General features: G+C 35.6%; 1 protein-coding gene across 1 annotated transcript in view; it reads right to left on the bottom strand.

The window, feature by feature from the left end:
- Positions 1-3,396: 3,396 nt before the first annotated feature.
- CAMSAP2 (calmodulin regulated spectrin associated protein family member 2) overlaps positions 3,397-18,590 on the bottom strand; it is a 118,787-nt gene continuing 103,593 nt past the window's right edge. The window contains exons 8-17 of the mRNA XM_023224719.2: positions 18,206-18,293; positions 15,803-15,885; positions 15,421-15,490; positions 12,900-15,102; positions 10,540-10,676; positions 9,693-9,913; positions 8,304-8,376; positions 7,047-7,162; positions 5,750-5,868; positions 3,397-5,417 (exon numbers count right to left, since the gene is read on the bottom strand). Of these exons, the coding sequence (XP_023080487.1) occupies positions 5,112-5,417; positions 5,750-5,868; positions 7,047-7,162; positions 8,304-8,376; positions 9,693-9,913; positions 10,540-10,676; positions 12,900-15,102; positions 15,421-15,490; positions 15,803-15,885; positions 18,206-18,293 (3,416 nt within the window). The 3' untranslated portion in view covers positions 3,397-5,111. The remainder of the gene's footprint in view (positions 5,418-5,749; positions 5,869-7,046; positions 7,163-8,303; positions 8,377-9,692; positions 9,914-10,539; positions 10,677-12,899; positions 15,103-15,420; positions 15,491-15,802; positions 15,886-18,205; positions 18,294-18,590) is intronic.

Raw genomic sequence — 18,590 nt, 5'->3', positions numbered from 1 at the left:
CCAGAAGCCTTAGATGCCAGCTGTAATGCTGTCACTTACTAGCTTTGAATCCCTGGGACAGCTACTAACCTTTTAAAAGTCTCATCTTCCTCATCTGTAGAATGGAGATGTAAATGCTCACTTCCTCCCAGGCAGCAGCAAGTTAAAAGAGAAAGCAAAGCAAAGAACCTTTTAAATTATAAAGCAATTTTTTTTTTTTTTTTTGAGAGTGAGTCTCACTCTGTCGCTCAGGCTGGAGTGCAGCAGTGTGATCTCGGCTCATAGCAAGCTCCGCCTCCCGGGTTCACGCCATTCTCCTGCCTCAGCCTCCCAAGTAGCTGGGATCACAGGCGCCCGCCACCACGCCCAGCTAATTTTTGAATTTTTAGTAGAGACAAGGTTTCACCATGTTGGCCGGGCTGGTCTCGAACTCCTGACCTCAGGTGCTCCACCTGCCTCAGCCTCCCCAAAGTGCTGGGATTACAGGCATGAGCCACCGTGCCTGGCCTATAAAGCAGTATTTAAGTGGATGGTTTCTTTGGGGGTTGAGAGCCACATTTCCTTTTCTATATAAACACACAAACCCTGAAGTATGAATAACAGGGTCAGCCAGGAATCACAGCAGCTGAATGTAACTGTGAAGTAGAGGTGCTGTAGACAACACATGCCACCTGTGTCCTTTATCTCTGGGATGCCTCTAACACCTACTGAAGGCTGAATCACAGGTTCAACCACCTAAAGCAACAGGTTGGGGTTAAGAAGAATCAAATGAATTAGTAGCCTAAGGTACCATAGAGGCTTTGCTTAATGTGTTAAGAAAAACATCTTAGTGAGTCTTAAAACATTTCTTAATTTGCTTTTCACCTCTTCAATGGAAAGTAACAATTGCCCCCGTTTTCCTGACATAAATAAGCCACTGTAGGTGGAAATAACTTTGGTTATGAAGTTATCTGCTTTTAGCTGTTGTTGTGACACAAATCACCACAGTGATTTAAACACATGTACAAAACTAATCTTTGTTGTCTAAGCATATGGCCATGAGTTGCTAGACCTATATGCCCACAGAGGCAAAAAAGGAGGTGACTGAAACTAGATTCTTGATCTCCTTATTTGAAGAGCAACTCTGACATACCTTCTGTGTACTTCCCCCACCCCCATCAAATTAGGCAAAATCATTAATATCTCATTTGTTTCTTTTAAGATATGTTTCTTAAGCATCTATATACTTCTGAGGGACGATAGAATTTCATACTCATTTTATAGATGTGTTTTTCCAATAGCCAATTCCTAGGTCATAACATTACAACTACATTTCCTTTGCTGAATTTTATTATCATCTTTCTGTATAGACAGATCATGAAATAAAGGTGTTTGTTTCTATTCAATATAGAATATTTTCCTCTGCCCTAGTTAAGAAGTATCAATTTCAGTCATAAGGCAACACATTCTTATTGTGTAGGGGGGCTCTAGGGTTTGTGTATACTTTTTTTTTTTTTTTTCCGAGACAGAGTCTTGCTCTGTCATCCAGGCTAGAGTGCACAGGTGCGATCTTGGCTCACAGCAACCTCCGCCTCCTGGGTTCAAGCAATTCTGCCTCAGCTTCCCGAGTAGCTAGGATTACAGGCATCCGCCACCATGCCTGGCTAATATATATATTTTTTTTTTGGTAGAGACAGGATTTCGCCATGTTGGCCAGGCTGGTCTCAAACTCCTGACCTCAAGTGATCTACCCGCCTTGGCCTCCCAAAGTGCTGGGATTACAGGCATGAGCCACCGTACCTGGCATTGTGTACATTTTTCTATTGTTGCCTGGGTCTTAGGGTTAAATATTTTTATTTCTGAAAATTAAAGTACTAGTAAATATTGTGGAAGTATAGTTGTGTCCTGAAGATACAGAACCTATCAAAAAGGTCCCAAGGTAGCAAACCACATTTATGTCTACTAACCACATATTTCTTCAGGTGTATAATTATGCATGAAGATTATTTTATAGTTTTGTTATCAGATCTTTTTTTTCTTAAAAAACACTTTTTTCTTTGTTTTGAGTAAGTAGAATCAGCAAAATCAAAGTGAAACTTATAAAATAATGGTCAACAACTAGCTTCTCATGGCTACTCTAGATCAGTGAATTCACTGGCCATTCAGTTTCAAAGACATACAGCACTAATTCTGGTACAATTCACCAAAAGATAGTGAATTAGTATGAGTAAGATTAATGTAAGATAAGCACATTTATAAATCATACTATGTAGACCGTCTGAGCTAAGCATAGAAAGTTACAGACTTTTTAACATTGCCTTAAGTTAGTATTTTTAAAAGTCTAATTATTTCAAGTTGCCTGTTATGAATATTCAAGTTATTAAATTTAAACATAGGTTAGGGGATAGAAAAACTATATAATGAGTTCTCTCAAGTTCAAATAATTTTACTAAAAACTACATTTTATTCAAGAGACAGAAAAGGAGTCATTTGGTGCCATGCTTTTATTCAAATGAAAGGGGAAAAACTACACTGTACGAGGAAATAGCAAATATGACAGTATTTTACAGCACAGCATCTTAAAAAAACAAAAAACCTGTAAGCAATGCTCTAGAGTGGACAGGTAAGCACACCATACACTGTACATTGCTCAACAGTGTCCACGAAACCATAATTAAATAGCTGAATTTGGCTTTAAACAGCCAAATAAAACTGTAACAGTCATTCTAATACAAAATGGAAAAACCAAGAAGAACTAAAGGCTTTCTAAAGCTGTGTCAAATAGCAGAATTTGACAGGCTGCACTGGTAATCACAACAAATGTTTGGCAAACTTAATGGAATAGTTATCATAATAATTTGACCTCTGATGATGAAAGCACCAGTGTGTTTCAGTAAGGTTGACGAAAATCCCCAGACTTTATGAAATGGCATATTTTTCAACTGTATAATTTTAAAAACATAATTCAAAAAAAAAAAAAAGCTGCACCATAATAAAAAAATCTGCAGACTTAAAGAAATATATCCATATTCCTCCTGCATTCATAAAGTAAAATCTTATACTGAGAGCAATGAACTCTGTGGCAATATTCACATTCTACCTTTAGACCTTATAGACATTCAATTCAACTGTTGGACACACACAAATTTAAGAATAAAGGGTGGTCCTGTTTAGTTTTAAATAGTTTCTCCATTGTCTTGCATCCAATTTTCTTTATATAATAGCTAAGTAATATCAAAAAGATTGCTTTGATGAGGGAAATTTAGTTAATATTGAAATGAACAAATTTAGTAATGTAAAATGCTTATTAAATTATCCTTTTGACTACTATTCACGTTTTGATTAGATTAATTTATAATTTTTTAAAGTAGTTTTAATCTAAATGTGTATTTGACAATCATTTCCTTCTAACTGTGATAGAAATTATTGTCTAAAAGGTAAAATGTGCAATTCCCCATTTTTAATATCCATATGTTATATACACAATATGTATACACTTAAAATATAAGAGTTACATATCCTGGTCTCTTACATGCAAACAGTAGATCACAAATAGTTTTGAGCTACACATGTATCTTGCACAGGTACTGGAAAAAAATCTGTGAAATTTTTTTACAGTTTTAACAAATATACATAAATATAAGAACATAAATTACAGTAAAATATTGACAGCATTTGAGAAAATGTTGATAACCCAGATGCACTGATGCCTAAAGGCCTTATAATAATAGAAAAGTACAGCTCAGGGACATCTCATTCCTACTCTTTTTTTTTTTTTTAAATAAGTAAATACATCATATGAGACATTAGTTCTTTCTCTAAACAACTCAATTAGAGAAATGTATATATTTTTCTCTCTACTTCCCATGAAAGAAAACAAACTACGCATCTCATTTATGATACAATACTGTCTTCCCCCCCTAGTTTACACAGTTGTCACAACACTGAAACATAACAGGGTCACATAATCATTCAAGTCTTTTCCTGAGAATGAAGTTTTTCCCCAACTAACCCTCTGGTATACACTGTTAAAGAACAAAGATCATGTAGAGGAGATTTCAAGTGTATACTTAATCTAAGCCATTCCACTTGAAAAGGATTAAAACGAAGAAAAACCCAATATAAGTAAAATAATGTGAAGCTATTTTAAAATTAAAATGTAGCCCTTTGTACATGTTTAAAAATTCTAAATATAATTTTATATGAGTTATAAATATAATGTAAAGACTTCTTGAGAACTTGTTTCAGGAAGTCTTACATTTTCAGATTGAAAGACTACTCTCAAAGTGTCATTCACTTCTGCCAACTTATAAAGTGACTTACTTTAAAAGAGATAGAAAGCCTTTTTTGTTAAAAGAACAATCTAAATTATTCTGAGTTGGCCAGAAGTGGTGTAAAAACAGCACTGATTTAATCAGCAACTTCTTATAACATATTCTTGGTTAAGCTCATGTGGTTTAAAGCGAACCTACTAGCAGCTCTTTACAACACCTCCTCTTATTTAATAGAGAATGTTAATACTTGAGTGAATAATAAATAGAGTTGTAAATACTTAGCAGAATAATTTTTGCAAATGCGGTAACACCACTAAAATATGAGGGTTACTGTAAAACTAAACACTAGTGTTTCTCTTAACATCATAAGAAAGGTGCGAGTTACTTCTGAAGGTATATTTCCTACTTTCATGATCTCCACATGAAACAAAATACAAAGGTATCTTAGAATAAACTTAGAGAAAAATAGCAAAATAAACCATCTGAAGACAAGAATACACATTAAAAGGTTAAAAAAAAAGCAACAAATAAAACACATAATTTGTAATCTTAACCATATTTCAATAACAAATCCAACTAATATCCATGAAAATTCAGTGCTTTAATGTATCTAATATCAAGCAGGTGAACCTGATAACACATACAAATCTCCATTTGTGAATTAAAACATTTCCTTCATCACTTGGACTTATCACCTAAGTGAGAATCTTCTGCACTCCAAAACACTGTGGTTTACATTCCAGTTGTTCATGACAACAGAGCTTAACGTCTAGTTTTAATTAATAAAAGTCTTGTTGGCAATTAGAAAGATTTTCTATAGGCAGGAAACATGAAGTGCAAATTTACCATGAATGTTCTGAAGCAAGCATTTCCCAACTTCTATGCCTTAGTGGGTAACAGTTTTTTGGGTGTTACTGGTCTTTTGGTCTGCCATAAATGGCTATGAATGGTAATTGCATCGACACTGGCAGATAAAGTTTTAGCGGGTATGTGGCTAAACTGTTTCCTGTCAGAATTATATTTGTAAAGTCCTTCAATCATTTTTTTAGTGATAGATTTAGGGCCTATCCCAGTCAGTTTATTGATTTCTTCGGTTTCTGGGCAATAAGTATACAAAGATCTGAACTGGCATCCTGAATCCCGGAACAAGATTAAGAAGTTGTTGGCATCTGATTTCTCCATTTCCTTTAAAATAAAAAACAAAAACAACATAACACCACCAATAAAAACCCTTTATTTTACTGAATAAAGTTTATATAATTATGTTACATTTCTTAGTCACATTTTATAACATTATTACAATGACAAATTTTAAAGCCTATTGCTGCTAGTCTTTAATCAAATCTGCAGGCTTCCAGAACCCAATGTGAAAGTAAACTAAATCTGATAATGAAAACGTCTAGCTATAGATCTTTTTACATGCTGTTGAAATTCTAGGCCCATGAGAGTACATTCTCTTGAATGGATAAAAGACTTCTACAGTTTGCCAAATTTAATTTTCATGCAAACATGCTTACCTCCAGTATTTTTTTCTTCTGACCTTCATTTACTTTTCCAGCCAAACAGCAATGAGCTAAAGCATTCTGTATTATGTGCTTATTGGATTTTGCACTGGGTTCTTTGTAAAGCTTTGGTCCTATGGTAGGGATTTAACAACAATAATAAAAATAACATTCCTAAGTCAGAAATACTACTATTTTAAAATGATGTACTTGTTCCTACACTGCTGAAATATTGTAATAGAAGACCAAATTCTGTGCTTAAAGGCCTCTTACTGGCTGCAATCCAACCAAAACATTGTTTCATCCACCCAGAGATCTGGAGGATGTTTCCTATGGCCTTCTGGAGTACCCTGTGAGAGCAGTACTAAAAATAAAATATTGCTATAACTGTCATACCACCTATTTAACCTTCTTTCTTAAATCTATAAGGTTACTGGTTAGCTTAGAGTCTAATGGGTCCATGAGTAATTTAAGTCTTTTCAAAAGGCAAAAAATACCTTTCTTTTTCAGATTGTTCAACTGAACTAACATAGAGAAGCAGAGGGAGTAACATGGAAATACTGCCAAATCCCAGGCCTTAAAGGCTGTCAGACTGGCTGTAGGAGGTAGTATTAAAAGCCACAGAGTGGGTCTCCAGCAAGTTCTAACCTCTAGCCTTTCTAGGGTTTCCACTTCCACTCTATCATGGATAGATGGAGGCATCTCCTTTTCCCTCTGCTCTTCCCCATACATGTCCTCCCATGCCTTCCTATCTTACCTCTCAACATGCTGCTGACATTTCTTCTGATTTCTCTTCTGCTTCATTTATTTATAAGTCTCCTTAACCCACATTCTACTCTTCATTGCGTTTATTCCAATCATGCCTATCTAGAAGCTAGAAGAGGACTTGGTGGGGATATGTGAGGCTAAATACCTTCCTAGATTCAATGCATTCTTATCTTTGAGAGCCTCTTAATACTTGCTAAAGGTGCACAATTCTGGATACCTGAAATCTCTGTATTAGGGAGAGGACTTGGTAGATTCTAGCCTTTACTCAGTACTGAGGAACTATGTAGAACTTTTCTAAAACTTCTGCACACCCAAACTACACACAGAAATGGCCAGCATTCGTTAGAGGGATGAGATATAAGTGGCATCACTAATTTTGTTTAGAAACTTACTCAACTACCTGAAAGTGACCACCTGCATTCATTGTTTATTAGTCACCTGCGTTTAAGGCCCAAAGGTGAGCCAATAAAATTTTCTTTAGTACAGCCTCCATTTAAGAGTGTGTTAAATTCAAATATTTCTCTAAAAATGTACAGACACTAACCTGTATATTCCGTTCCAGAAGCCACTGAAGAAGTTGTTGATGCATTTTCCCAGTCTTTTTCTCCATTTCGACTGCCACAACGACTTGGAGATAAGAAGCCTTCTACAGACTCTGATCTAATTAGAAAATAAAATATATTTTATGTCTCAGAGAAAAAAGGGGGCCCAGATGGTATACGTGAAAGTACCAACCAAAATCAACCTAAAGGCCTAAAAATAATATGATGAGGCCGGGCGCGGTGGCTCATGCCTGTAATCCCAGCACTTTGGGAGGCCAAGGCAGGTAGATCACAAGGTCAGAAGTTCGAGATCAGCCTGGCCAATATGGTGAAACCCCGTCTCTACCAAAAACACAAATATGAGCTAGGCATGGTGGTACGCGCCTGTAATCCCAGCTACTCAGGAGGCTGAGGCAGAAGAATCGCTTGAAGCCAGGAGGCAGGGGTTGCAGTGAGCCGAGATCATGTCACTGCACTCTAGCCTGGGCGACGGAGCAAGACTCCGTCTCAAAAATAAATAAATAAATAAACTAATTAATTAAAAATAAATAAATAATAAAAATAATATAACACTGTCTTATTCATGGCTACACATCCAAGTTCCTAGAACACAGTAAGCATTCTATAAATACCTATGGAAAGAATGAATGTTTTTCAATGTGAAAATAGGCAAATAATACAAAGGATGGTAATACAAAGATAAGAACTCTAAGATGATGATTGTCACCAGAAATGTTCTCTTCTGATATGATATTATAGTATAAAGTAATAAAATACTGACTTTCAGCTTCTAATCTATATACTAGAGAAAGAAAATACAAACGAGATCTTTCCTAAGTCACAGGCAACCCACTTTGGAATTATTCTAATGGGGAAAACTCCTTTGTATTAGTGGGTGATAGACTAGAGAAGGTGGTACTCTCATTCTACTGACTGTGATTTAATAATAATCATATTAGGAATTACTGATGTACAATTACTGTTAATGTTTCATAGCTTATAAAAAGTATGTTATCAATGTCAATAATTCTAAATTCTAAAAGACAAAAAGCACTGAAAAATGAACAGACCTTTTTACATAATTTCTTTTAACAGAAACTCAAACGGTCCTAGGTCAGCAAAACTTAGAAAAATTTGTGATTATGATTTAGTCATTACAAAATATAAAATAAAAACATGAAAGAATTTTTACTTAGCGTTTGTGTAATTGCAGGTACTATATTCTTTTCTGTAAAAATATTCGTATGTTATGGATTTACCTTGGCGTCCTCTTGCCTGAATGTACACTCTCGTTATCACCTGTGTTCAGCGATGCCAAAGAAAGGCTAGAGACTGAAAAAACACGATAAATTCATGATCCTGAATAAAAACAAAATTAGAAATTTAAAAGGAGCAACTAGCAAAGAGTCTGTTCATTAGATAACACCAGCATATAAAAATTGAGCTTCTGTAGTTTCTTTTCCTTTTCTCTGTACTTTTAATTTAAACACATAATATGCTTGCATGCATATATACACAATCTATTTAAAATTAGCAAGGAACCTACTTTTAGGAAACAATGATAAAACTAACTTGCATTCCAAAAGGAAAGTGTTAATATGAGACGTGATACTGTGATCCTAAAGAAAAAAAAAAAAATTTCATAGTATCTAAATTCTAGGTAGAAAATTATATCAATTGGTTTTACAGGACTGAATACAGAGTTCTCTTTAAATAGTCAATATTATGTTATTTTTCCTCAGGTTTGGTATAACTATGAGAATTCTCTAAAAAACTTCCACGGCATTTGGTTTTCATAAAGATTTCTTTTCTTTTTACAAATTTATCCCTGCCCAAGATTTTTTAAAAATAAAGAGTATGGCCAGGCACAGTGACTCACATCTATAATCCAGGTACTTTGGGAGGCCAAGGCAGGCCAATTACTTGAGCCCAAGAGTTCGAGACCAGCCTGAACAACATGGTGAAACCCCATCTCTACAAAAAATACAAAAAAATTAGCTGGGTATGGTGGCACTCACCTGTAGTCCCAGCTACCCAGGAGGCTGAGGTGGGAGGATCACCTGAACCCAGGCACGTAGAGGCTGCAGTGAGCCATGATCACACCACTGCACTCTAGCCTGGGCAAGAGACTGAGACCCCGTTTCAAATAATAATAATAATAATAATAATAAGTATGCATATTGACTTTTAAAGGAAATATGTTCTCTCAACTCCAGATATTATAAATTTGGATTTTCAACCATTTCTATCTTGAAGGAGGGACTTATGAACTCTTGATCTTACATTCTTTATTATACCAACATGTTTCTTGTACATTTCATGCATATAACATTTCTTAAATTTGTAAGTATGTAAAGGGCAGTTAATAGTTCAAGGAGATTATATCTGAGGGCAGAGCTCCCTAATAGATTAATATTTAGATTTGATTTTTAGCATTCACATTTGTTCTGCTGAATATATGCATGCACACATAATACATTCAATTCATTAAAAACTTCATTTGCTCATTTTGGTTTTCCAAAAGGGAGCATGCATAATCTCAAAGTGTGTATCCAATTTTGCATATCAAAGTACAACCAAGTTAGTACGACAAACCCACCAAGCTGGTGTTTTTTATGAACAGACTCTTCATAATAAGCTATTGTTACCTGGAGGACCCTTTATTGGTGTTTTGGGGGATTCAATATGATCTCTGTGAATAGATTTTGGTCGCTGTTTTTTTTGTTTTACTACTTGAGGACGGGGTTTAATTACTGTATCCATATCTTCCATTAGTTTCAGTTGTTTCCGCCTCATATATTCTTGCCTAATAAATTCTCTGCGTGCTCTCTCATCTTCTTTCTTCTGACGTTCCTCCTCAGTTTTACGCCTAAGAAATCAAACGGTTACAGTATTTATTCTGCATACCAAAGACAAACCACACAGGAGTTATGTATTTGATATGAGAAGGGAGAATTTTATTTCATCACCTTGGGGAATAAATGGTTCATTTAAAAGGTACTTGATTACTTGATGATTCTGCTGAGACATGGGATTAAGCATAAATAAATAAAGGAGGGAAGGAAGAGTCAAAGAAATTTAAAAAAAAAGGTATTTGAGATAATTTAGGTCATATGTGTATGTATCTACGTGTGTGTGTGTATGTGTGTGTGTGTGTGTGTGTATACATGTGTCCCAGGAAAGTTATTTTAATGTTTTTTAAACATTTAAATTAATTATTGAAATTAAATGTTTCTAGAGAACTTTACCACGTGATGCCTTAAACTTAAGATAAAAATGTAAAATTAGGCAATACTTTGGGAAAATAAATTGATTTCTACAAAGCACCAAAAAGTAGCACCGATCCAGCTCTCTATCTCTACAAACTTCTCTGAAAAAATTCTGTTAATAAAAATTAATGAGAGACCACCTCTTTGGGTACTTCCCAACTTTTTCTAAATATGCCCATGCATCATTAAAGTTCAGATCTAGCACTGACCCAGCAATTTCCTTTACCTTGTTTCCTCCTTCTTATGCTCCATTTCTGCTTCCAACTGTTGTTTCCGGAGTTGAGTTTCCTTTTCCCTTCTTAATCTTTTCTCCAACAAAGCTGCCCGTTTCATTGCCATATCATTTTCTGCTTTTTGATCATCCTAAGAACGAATTTCATTGAAAACGATGAAACATTTTAGGTACCAATATTCTCATTTTCAATTGTTACAGTCACATTTTGTGGTTAGTTCTATAACTGAAAGTTTGAACTCTCTATTACAACCCTTCTGAATGTGGATGTGGTTCAGGAATTATGAAGGAGGAACTGAACTACAGTGGTAACAGTTCCATAATAAAAGAGAACACGCAAACTTATTTAATTATACTCTGTCAAAACTTATGAGATTTGCAAAGAACAACCATAAAAACAAAAAAACACAAAAGTTTTAACCCTAACTTAGTAACTTACAGAGTTCCCCCATCAATTTTTAGAATTGCATTTGAATTTTACTTGAAATATAAGCTCAGTAAAAATACCTCAAGTAAAAACATCCCAAAATTAGCCACCCAATGTTATATCACATAAATGAAACTACTGCTGCATGGTTTTAAGTTGAGATACTGACAGTCCAAGCTGCTTGATAGGTTCTGAAGTATAATGAAAATTTTTCCATTGAGGAAAAGATGGGCGTGATTATACTTCTCCTCTACAGCTCTTTTAATTTGAGAGCTAGTTCATTATCTGTAGGCCTCCTGGGCCTGCCCTAGTTTCTACCTGAATCCTTAGGGACAGCCCTAGTTCTCAGGGGGCTTCCAAAATGCTTCAGAATTCAGCAAAGTAACAAGCTGGTGTAGAAGTGGTTCACTGTCTTAATGTCTCCTTGTCAACTGTCCCTGCCAATGAGTAATTCAATAAACATTTCTTTGGTGTCTTAATACATTCACAACACAGTGTCAGATATTACATATATTAAAATATACGGTACCTCAGGTCAAGGAGCCTAAAAAAATCACAAGGGGAAGAGGCACAAACAACAGGCTTTGTATAGAAACCCAGAGAGAGATTTAACTCTGAATGGAGAAAGTCAGAAGACACCATTCAAGCAATTAGTTCAAACATTCATATAGGTCTTCATCTATCAAATTACATATATTGTAGTTTGCCAGACACTTTACTATACTATGGGAATTAAAAAGATGCAGTACCTTGGCTGGGTATAGTGGCTCCTGCCTGTAATCCCAGCACTTTGGGAGGCTGAGGCAGGTGGATCACCTGAGGTCAGGAGTTCGAGACCAGACTGACCAAAATGGAGAAACCCTGTCTCTACTAAAAATACAAAATTAGCCGGTCATGGTGGTGGCGCATGCCTGTAATCCCAGCTACTAAGGAGGCTGTGGCAGGAGAATTGCTTGAACCCAGGAGGCAGAGGTTGCGGTAAGCCGAGATCGCGCCATTGCACTCCAGCCTGGGCAACAAGAGCGAAGCTCTGTCTCAAAAAATAAACAAATAAATAAAAATAAAAAGATGCAGCACCTCTAGGAGGTCATGGTCTAAGAGACAAAGCAAATCATACGAAAACAGTTGAAAACTCCAGGACACAGGACAGGTGTAAGTATATTAAGGATACAATAGACAGACAAATGATGAAACATTTGACCTTGACTGAAGGAATTATAAAAGGCTTTAGATGAAGCTTGAAGTTAATCTTAAAGAACAGTACAAAATAAAATTACAGGGAAGAGGCTAGACAAAAAGATTTAGGTAAATCTGTGAAAGTCCCTGAATGTTGTGCTAAAGGGTTTGAATGGCATGATTGGAGACAGATGGCCCAGTCAAGAAGCTGTAACCATAGGCCAGCAGATGAGTAATGGGCTGGTGAAGATACAGAAATGAATGGAATAGAAATGAAGCAACAGATGTACTACCTGTGTTACACTAATGATTTTCTTCCCCTTTGTTTCCCTTTCTCTGCAAGGAACAGAGTCTCTAGACGGTAAATTTTAATATCAATTAGTGTCTAGAGTAGCATTCTGTTTAAAAAAATGGCAGTGTTACATGATTAAGAGACAAAATGGAATCACTCTCTGAAGAGATCTGAGTAGCTTAATTTTTAAAAGGCTTTTGTTAAAGTGAGAAAGAGCAGTAGAGGAGCAAAACCAAAGAATATATCTTAACATGTGATAAAAGGATTTACTACAGCTTTGAGTCCATACCGGAAACCACAGTGTGCTTGAATGTTACTACAGTCCACGGGGATGAACTTGTATCAAAAGGGACTGCTACTGAAAGAAGTAAGCATGTCAACTGAAAAAAAAAAAACAAATCCAACACAACCACACTCATCTAATGAAGATGCCCAAAACTATGCAGATTAATACTACACCTTAAAAAAGAATCCACAGCATACTTTCTGGTCATCATCAAATTGTTCTTTATCACTTTCTCCATCATATTTTTCAACAGGTACATCAGCCTTTTCAGGGGGTTTCAAATCTGAGAGGGAAACTTCAATCAGATTAACATTTTTTGGAGCAGTGGGTGGGAAAACGGGTTTAGGAGGGGGTTCTGTGGGTTGATTCAATTGGTCCTCATTTGGTGTCAGACATACAGTCTCTGTGACAGGCAGTGATAAGACTTCAGAGACTGTTGACTCAAAAGGTTTGATTTCCTTTTCTTCTGGATTATGTCCACGCTGTTCCAAAGTCCCTTTGGATTCCAATTCCTCCTTTTTAACTTCCTCCTTAGGTTTGGATTCCTTTAACTGAGGTTCTCCATCATCCCCAAAACATACAAATGACCTAGTCTGAATAGGAACTTGACTTGGTGAAAACCTCCTTAACCGAGGAAGGCTATCCACAGACCGAGGGGGTGTCAAGGTTCGATTCAAAGGTGTTATTTTTAACTCATTTGGCCTAGGAGTCCTTTGATTTTTAACAGAAAAAGATGCACTTTTCCTGTTAGAAGACTGTGGAGATGGGTGAGTAGGACGAGGGGAGTCTGAGGAGAATGGTGCAATGGCTGATGACAGGCCTGCTTGCTTAGAAGGCTTAAAATCTCTAATCTGTTTCTGTGGAGAGGGTTGTGGAGGTGAAATCACCCAAGATTGTTGCTCTCTCATCTGCATTAACATCTCCTGCTGAAGTGACAAGCGTTGCATTTCTTGTTGTAGAAAATGCAGGGATGAATTTAACTTTTCAATGGATTTGGTATATTCTAAAATCTCTCCTTCATTTAAAGTTTCTTCTGAGGGGCTTGCCAGGTTCCACTGCTTCTCAGGATCAATAGGTGTAGTTGGAGACTTTAGCCATTTGGCTTGAGGATTCTCCATGCTCTCTTTTATATCTGCCAGTGACTTGCTCCTTTGTCCATCAGTTTTTTGTGATTCCTTTTCCTTTGCTCGATCAGTATATACTTTCTCATCTTCTGCACCCGCCGCTTCCTCTCGTAGAGGAGAAATTCCATCCCCTTTCTTTTTCACTACAGTAAGGAATGCTGTCCTTCCCATTTTCTGTCTTTGTTTGGTAAAAGCAGCTTCCATTTTCTTCTTCTGGGCTTCTATAGCACGCCTCTTTTCTTCTAGTTTCATCCTAAGGTGCACCATCTCAGAAGCCAAGAGCTGGGTAGTGTCCCGTCCCTGTGGAAGCCCTGTTTCTTCTGGAATTTGTGCCCAAGCAACCACATGAGGAATATTAAGTTCAGAGCCCTCTGGTGTCGTTTTTTGAGAACTGCTTCCACTACTTTTTCCATCAGTATGATTCAGTTTCCTGAACTTTTGTTCAGCAAAACTGGTCATTTTAACTCCAGAACTAGAAGAAGCACTGCTGCCTGGCTGAGACTTGGTACTTACAGTACTTGGACAAGGACTCAAAGCTTCTCTGGTGTTGCCGGTTCGTATATCATAATCCTGAATAAATTTAGATGCATCATCCATGTCAGAGTCCAAGCTTACAGTATAATCTCTCAATGAAGAATCTTCGTCCATAGTTTCAGGAATATCTTCTGAAGGAACATGAATTCCAGTGTCTACTTCAGTATTGTCAGTTATGGGACTCAAGGCACCTTTTGTATCAGTTACATTATCAGGACTAGACTGATTTAACTTGATATTTGAATTTAGGATACTCATTTCTTGACTATGAAGAAAGAAGCCATTAGCAATTTGGTCTGGCTGAGGTGTATGAGGAGATTTTTCAGTATCATGAATTATTTGTAATGCTTCTTCAATGCTTGGTGTCTCAATCTGATTGCCAAACTCATCTAGAAGTATTCTATTTTGTAAAGCTCCATTTGGAAGCTTGTAATGAATATTCTCATTAGAATTTAGTTCATTTGTGTTAAGGGGCACATAAGATTTGAGGTCACTGTGAGAATCTATATGAAGTTCTTCTTCAATGCTCTCCTCTTCCTCTTCTCCATTTATTGGCTTGAAGGACAAATTTTTCCTAATGTGTTTAGATACACGATTGTTGTTCAGAGTAAGTCCTTCATTACTAATAGAACGAGTGATTCCTCGGTTTGGAGTGGATCTCTGTACACTATCTTCTTTATCAAAAGAAATATCAAATGATACGCCATGCACTGATGATCTAAAAAAAAGTTAAAGAGAAAAATCCTTTAAAAATCCTAGAAATGATTTTTAGTATCATTTAACAAGAATTATTTGAAATTACATTTCCTGTCTTTCCCCAGTTCTCATAATCATACTGTCTTCAAGGTAAGGGGAGGGCTATCCAGCTACTTTTTAAAGTTAGCCTCTTTTACCTCTCTCTCATCTGCCTATACTGCCTTTTTCAAATTTAGGAACTAATTAAAAGTTTTAGCAATTTGGTTATCAATAAAAGACACAGATGCAATTTGCATTTCTTAATAATCTGAATACACTAAAAGTAATTATCTTTGTTTACCTTTTCTCTTTGGGCCATGTCCCTATGAAGCCATCAACATAAGACATAGATGAAGACCTTCTAATTCCTCCTTCAAATGCAAAAAAGAAAAAGCCATTGAAATCATGTAAAAAAATTAACTTATAGCAACTTAGGAGATTTCATGTATTTGAGGATTCATTAATAGCAATACAAATTAAGTAGGTATATAAGGAGAATTAGAGATCATTTTATCAAGAAAAGTAAGCACAGTGAAACTGACCACGCTTTTAGTGTTATAATACCCATTTTGCAGGGGGAAAAAAAAAAGCCCTGGATATTTGTTTATTTATATTTACTCTCAATCATTTCCCAGGTAACCTACTTAAAAGAGTATTTTCCTAGGCTTTTTCAAATATATTACCTGAGGCTGAAGAATGAGCTTGGGGACGTGAATACCTAGAAGGTAAATGATGATGAGACTGTGTAAATGTAGCTCCTTCCCCACTGCAATGGAAAATAAATTTAAAATGTTATATTTTAGTTGTTTAATATAAATTTTAGGTAGAATGTCTTAAGTTAGAAACAACACTACCACCTCTGATTCTACATCCTAAATTTTAAAGATATGGAAACATAATATATTGTTTAAACCAAAGAATGGCTGTGATTACAGTACATATCTATAGATATTTTATGTCTTTTAGCCAAACAACTTAAAGTACTTTCATATACATCTCAATGTCCTTGTGAGATATGAATTACTTTCATTTTATAAACATAAAAACTGATATATAAAAAAGTAAAATGAAACTCACCAATTTGAAATATTTTGGTCAAATTTAAATCTCTAAAAACTATAGATATGATACACCCTAGTAAAAGACCTTGACAGCCTCTCTCCTCATGGACCTATGTTTGTATATCTCTAACAGCCAAGTGTGTGGAGTAGCTGCTGAAAACATCTTTTGCTTTGTCTGTCTTCTTCCTTTGTTTTTTTCTTTCTCATAAAATCATTATTTAGGTGCACTAACGTTTGTAGATGTGGCTACATTATTCCCAGGAAGGGCAAAAATACTTCAATTCTTTCTGAAAAGTTCCACAGTGTTCTGAACTACAATGGACCATATGGAGACTTACAGAAATCAGAGGATGAGTAGGAACCCAGAATAGCCTAGAATAATGGCTACACAATAACTTTTCAAGGAAAAGAATGTAGACATCCATCTGCATTATAAAAAGAATTTCTGCTGGGAAAAATAGGAAAAATGAGCCGCTGAGATGTCTGAGAGACAGAAAAGAGATGAGTCTTCCAGAGGACATGAATTAAAAACATTTTTCAGAAATGTGGGAGACTGTCCATTTAGGTTCCTAGAATAATTGTGGAATAATCTAATCTGTGAGTGGAAAGCTTTACTTTCCACTTTAAAAGTGGAATTTCAAGATTTAATAGAGCAAGAGTGATGACCCAGAACACTGAGTGTTTTCTAAAGCTTCAAGGAAGGAAATGTCACTATTGACTGACCATGCCTGCTAAATTTCATATTTTTGTGTTAAGCCAAGAATTCATACAGAAATTACTTTGAATGTTTTACTCATAATTTTTAAAATGTATTTTTAATGTGTCTGAATTTCCAAAAACCCACAAAAGACATTAGTTTTAACTTAAAAAATCAGATAGATTAGGGAGTCCAAAGTCAATATAAATTGTAGGTTCTAATAAATACAAATAAAAAGCTGCTTATAGGAGCTGTTGAAATACATTTTTAAACAAACTAATGTTCCTATCACATACCTGGGTGAGAAGTCAGGATTACCTAGGTATTAATATGATAGGACATTTTCACTTTGCTTTCAATTTAGTTCCCAATATTATGTACTAAAGCATTAAAGATTCAATATTGTAATAAATATTCTATTGTTGTAACCCAGGGTCCTTGGGTTTTCAGGTACACACTGTGAAAAGGTACCTGCTTGTAACTGTTGCACCTTGAGGTTTTTATTGTTTCAGAAAGTTCCAGGAAGCAGCCCAACCCCACATTACAAAACAAAAACTACACAAACTGGGTGGATGCAGAGATACCTGAGTCGGGGATGTATTACTATTACCACACCAAAAACCCCATCCAAGGAGGAGCTTATTCCGCATTTTCTATACATGCCAGTATGCCGAAGCATGACTGATGACTGCGCCTTTACTGCCTTTACTCCACCTCCAGCCTACTAAAAGCCCTATTTTCACCTTTGTTTGAGGAGGCACTGCTTTGGGGAATTATTCCCGGTGTCCTCCTTACTTGCTGCAAGTGATAAAATCCTCTTGTCTTGTTAAATCCTCCTTGGTTGTGGCTTTGGACTGTCATCTGCCAAGAGACCAAACCCACCTGTTGTGTGGGTAACACTGTGATCTCTCAATAGCTATCCTAACCAGAAAAAAAAAAAAACAGCAGGAAAAACCTTCAAAGATTTTTAAAATAATAAAATATGTAGAAATCCTAATAGACTTTCAAAATTTCCCTCCAAGGCCTAAGAGTTACCTATTAGACAGTTCTCAATTATGAACAAGTTATGCATCAAAAGTTTAGTTTTAGGTTGGTTATTGGGAACTTAGAACATATTCTCCCATCTTTTCAGTGTGGTACATATAAACATTCATTTCAGTGTATATTTCAATTTATATTTAAGTTAAAACAGGCTTTAATAGGGTAAGCTAATTATAACAGTTCAAAATCCAACTGAAATTCTTAAAAGCCTTATTTAATATAATATTATTTGATTTAATTAATAAATAGAATAGAAATGGTGAAAATAAAGTCATTGTAGAGTTTACCTTGAAGGGAAGTCAGAACTACTATCTAAGACATTTCTTTTGGCAGCATTCAAGACAGGCATTGAAGGCATATCTTTTACAGGTTCAGCTGGAATAAAAGATTTTTTAAAAGACCCTCAAATTAGCATATTTCTATGAAAAATTCTGGACCATAAATAAATTTATAATAAAATTTAACTTCTATTTCCCTTTCTACGTATTGAGAAATCATAGCATAAAGTTTTCTTCTTAAATAATTTTCAAAGGGTCAAGTTTCTTTAAGCTCTTTTTGAAGTATTCAGACTTAAATTCAAAATTAAAAAAAAAATTCCTTCTTTTTTTTTAGACAGAGTCTCACTCTATCGCACAGGCTGGAGTGCAATGGTGTGAACTCAGCTCACTGCAA

The sequence above is a fragment of the Piliocolobus tephrosceles genome, chromosome 1 (genome assembly GCF_002776525.5).
Source record: "Piliocolobus tephrosceles isolate RC106 chromosome 1, ASM277652v3, whole genome shotgun sequence".
Taxonomy (NCBI): Eukaryota; Metazoa; Chordata; class Mammalia; order Primates; family Cercopithecidae; genus Piliocolobus; species Piliocolobus tephrosceles.
Note: the sequence above shows the minus strand (reverse complement) of the source record. Positions and strands in the feature narration are given on the sequence as shown.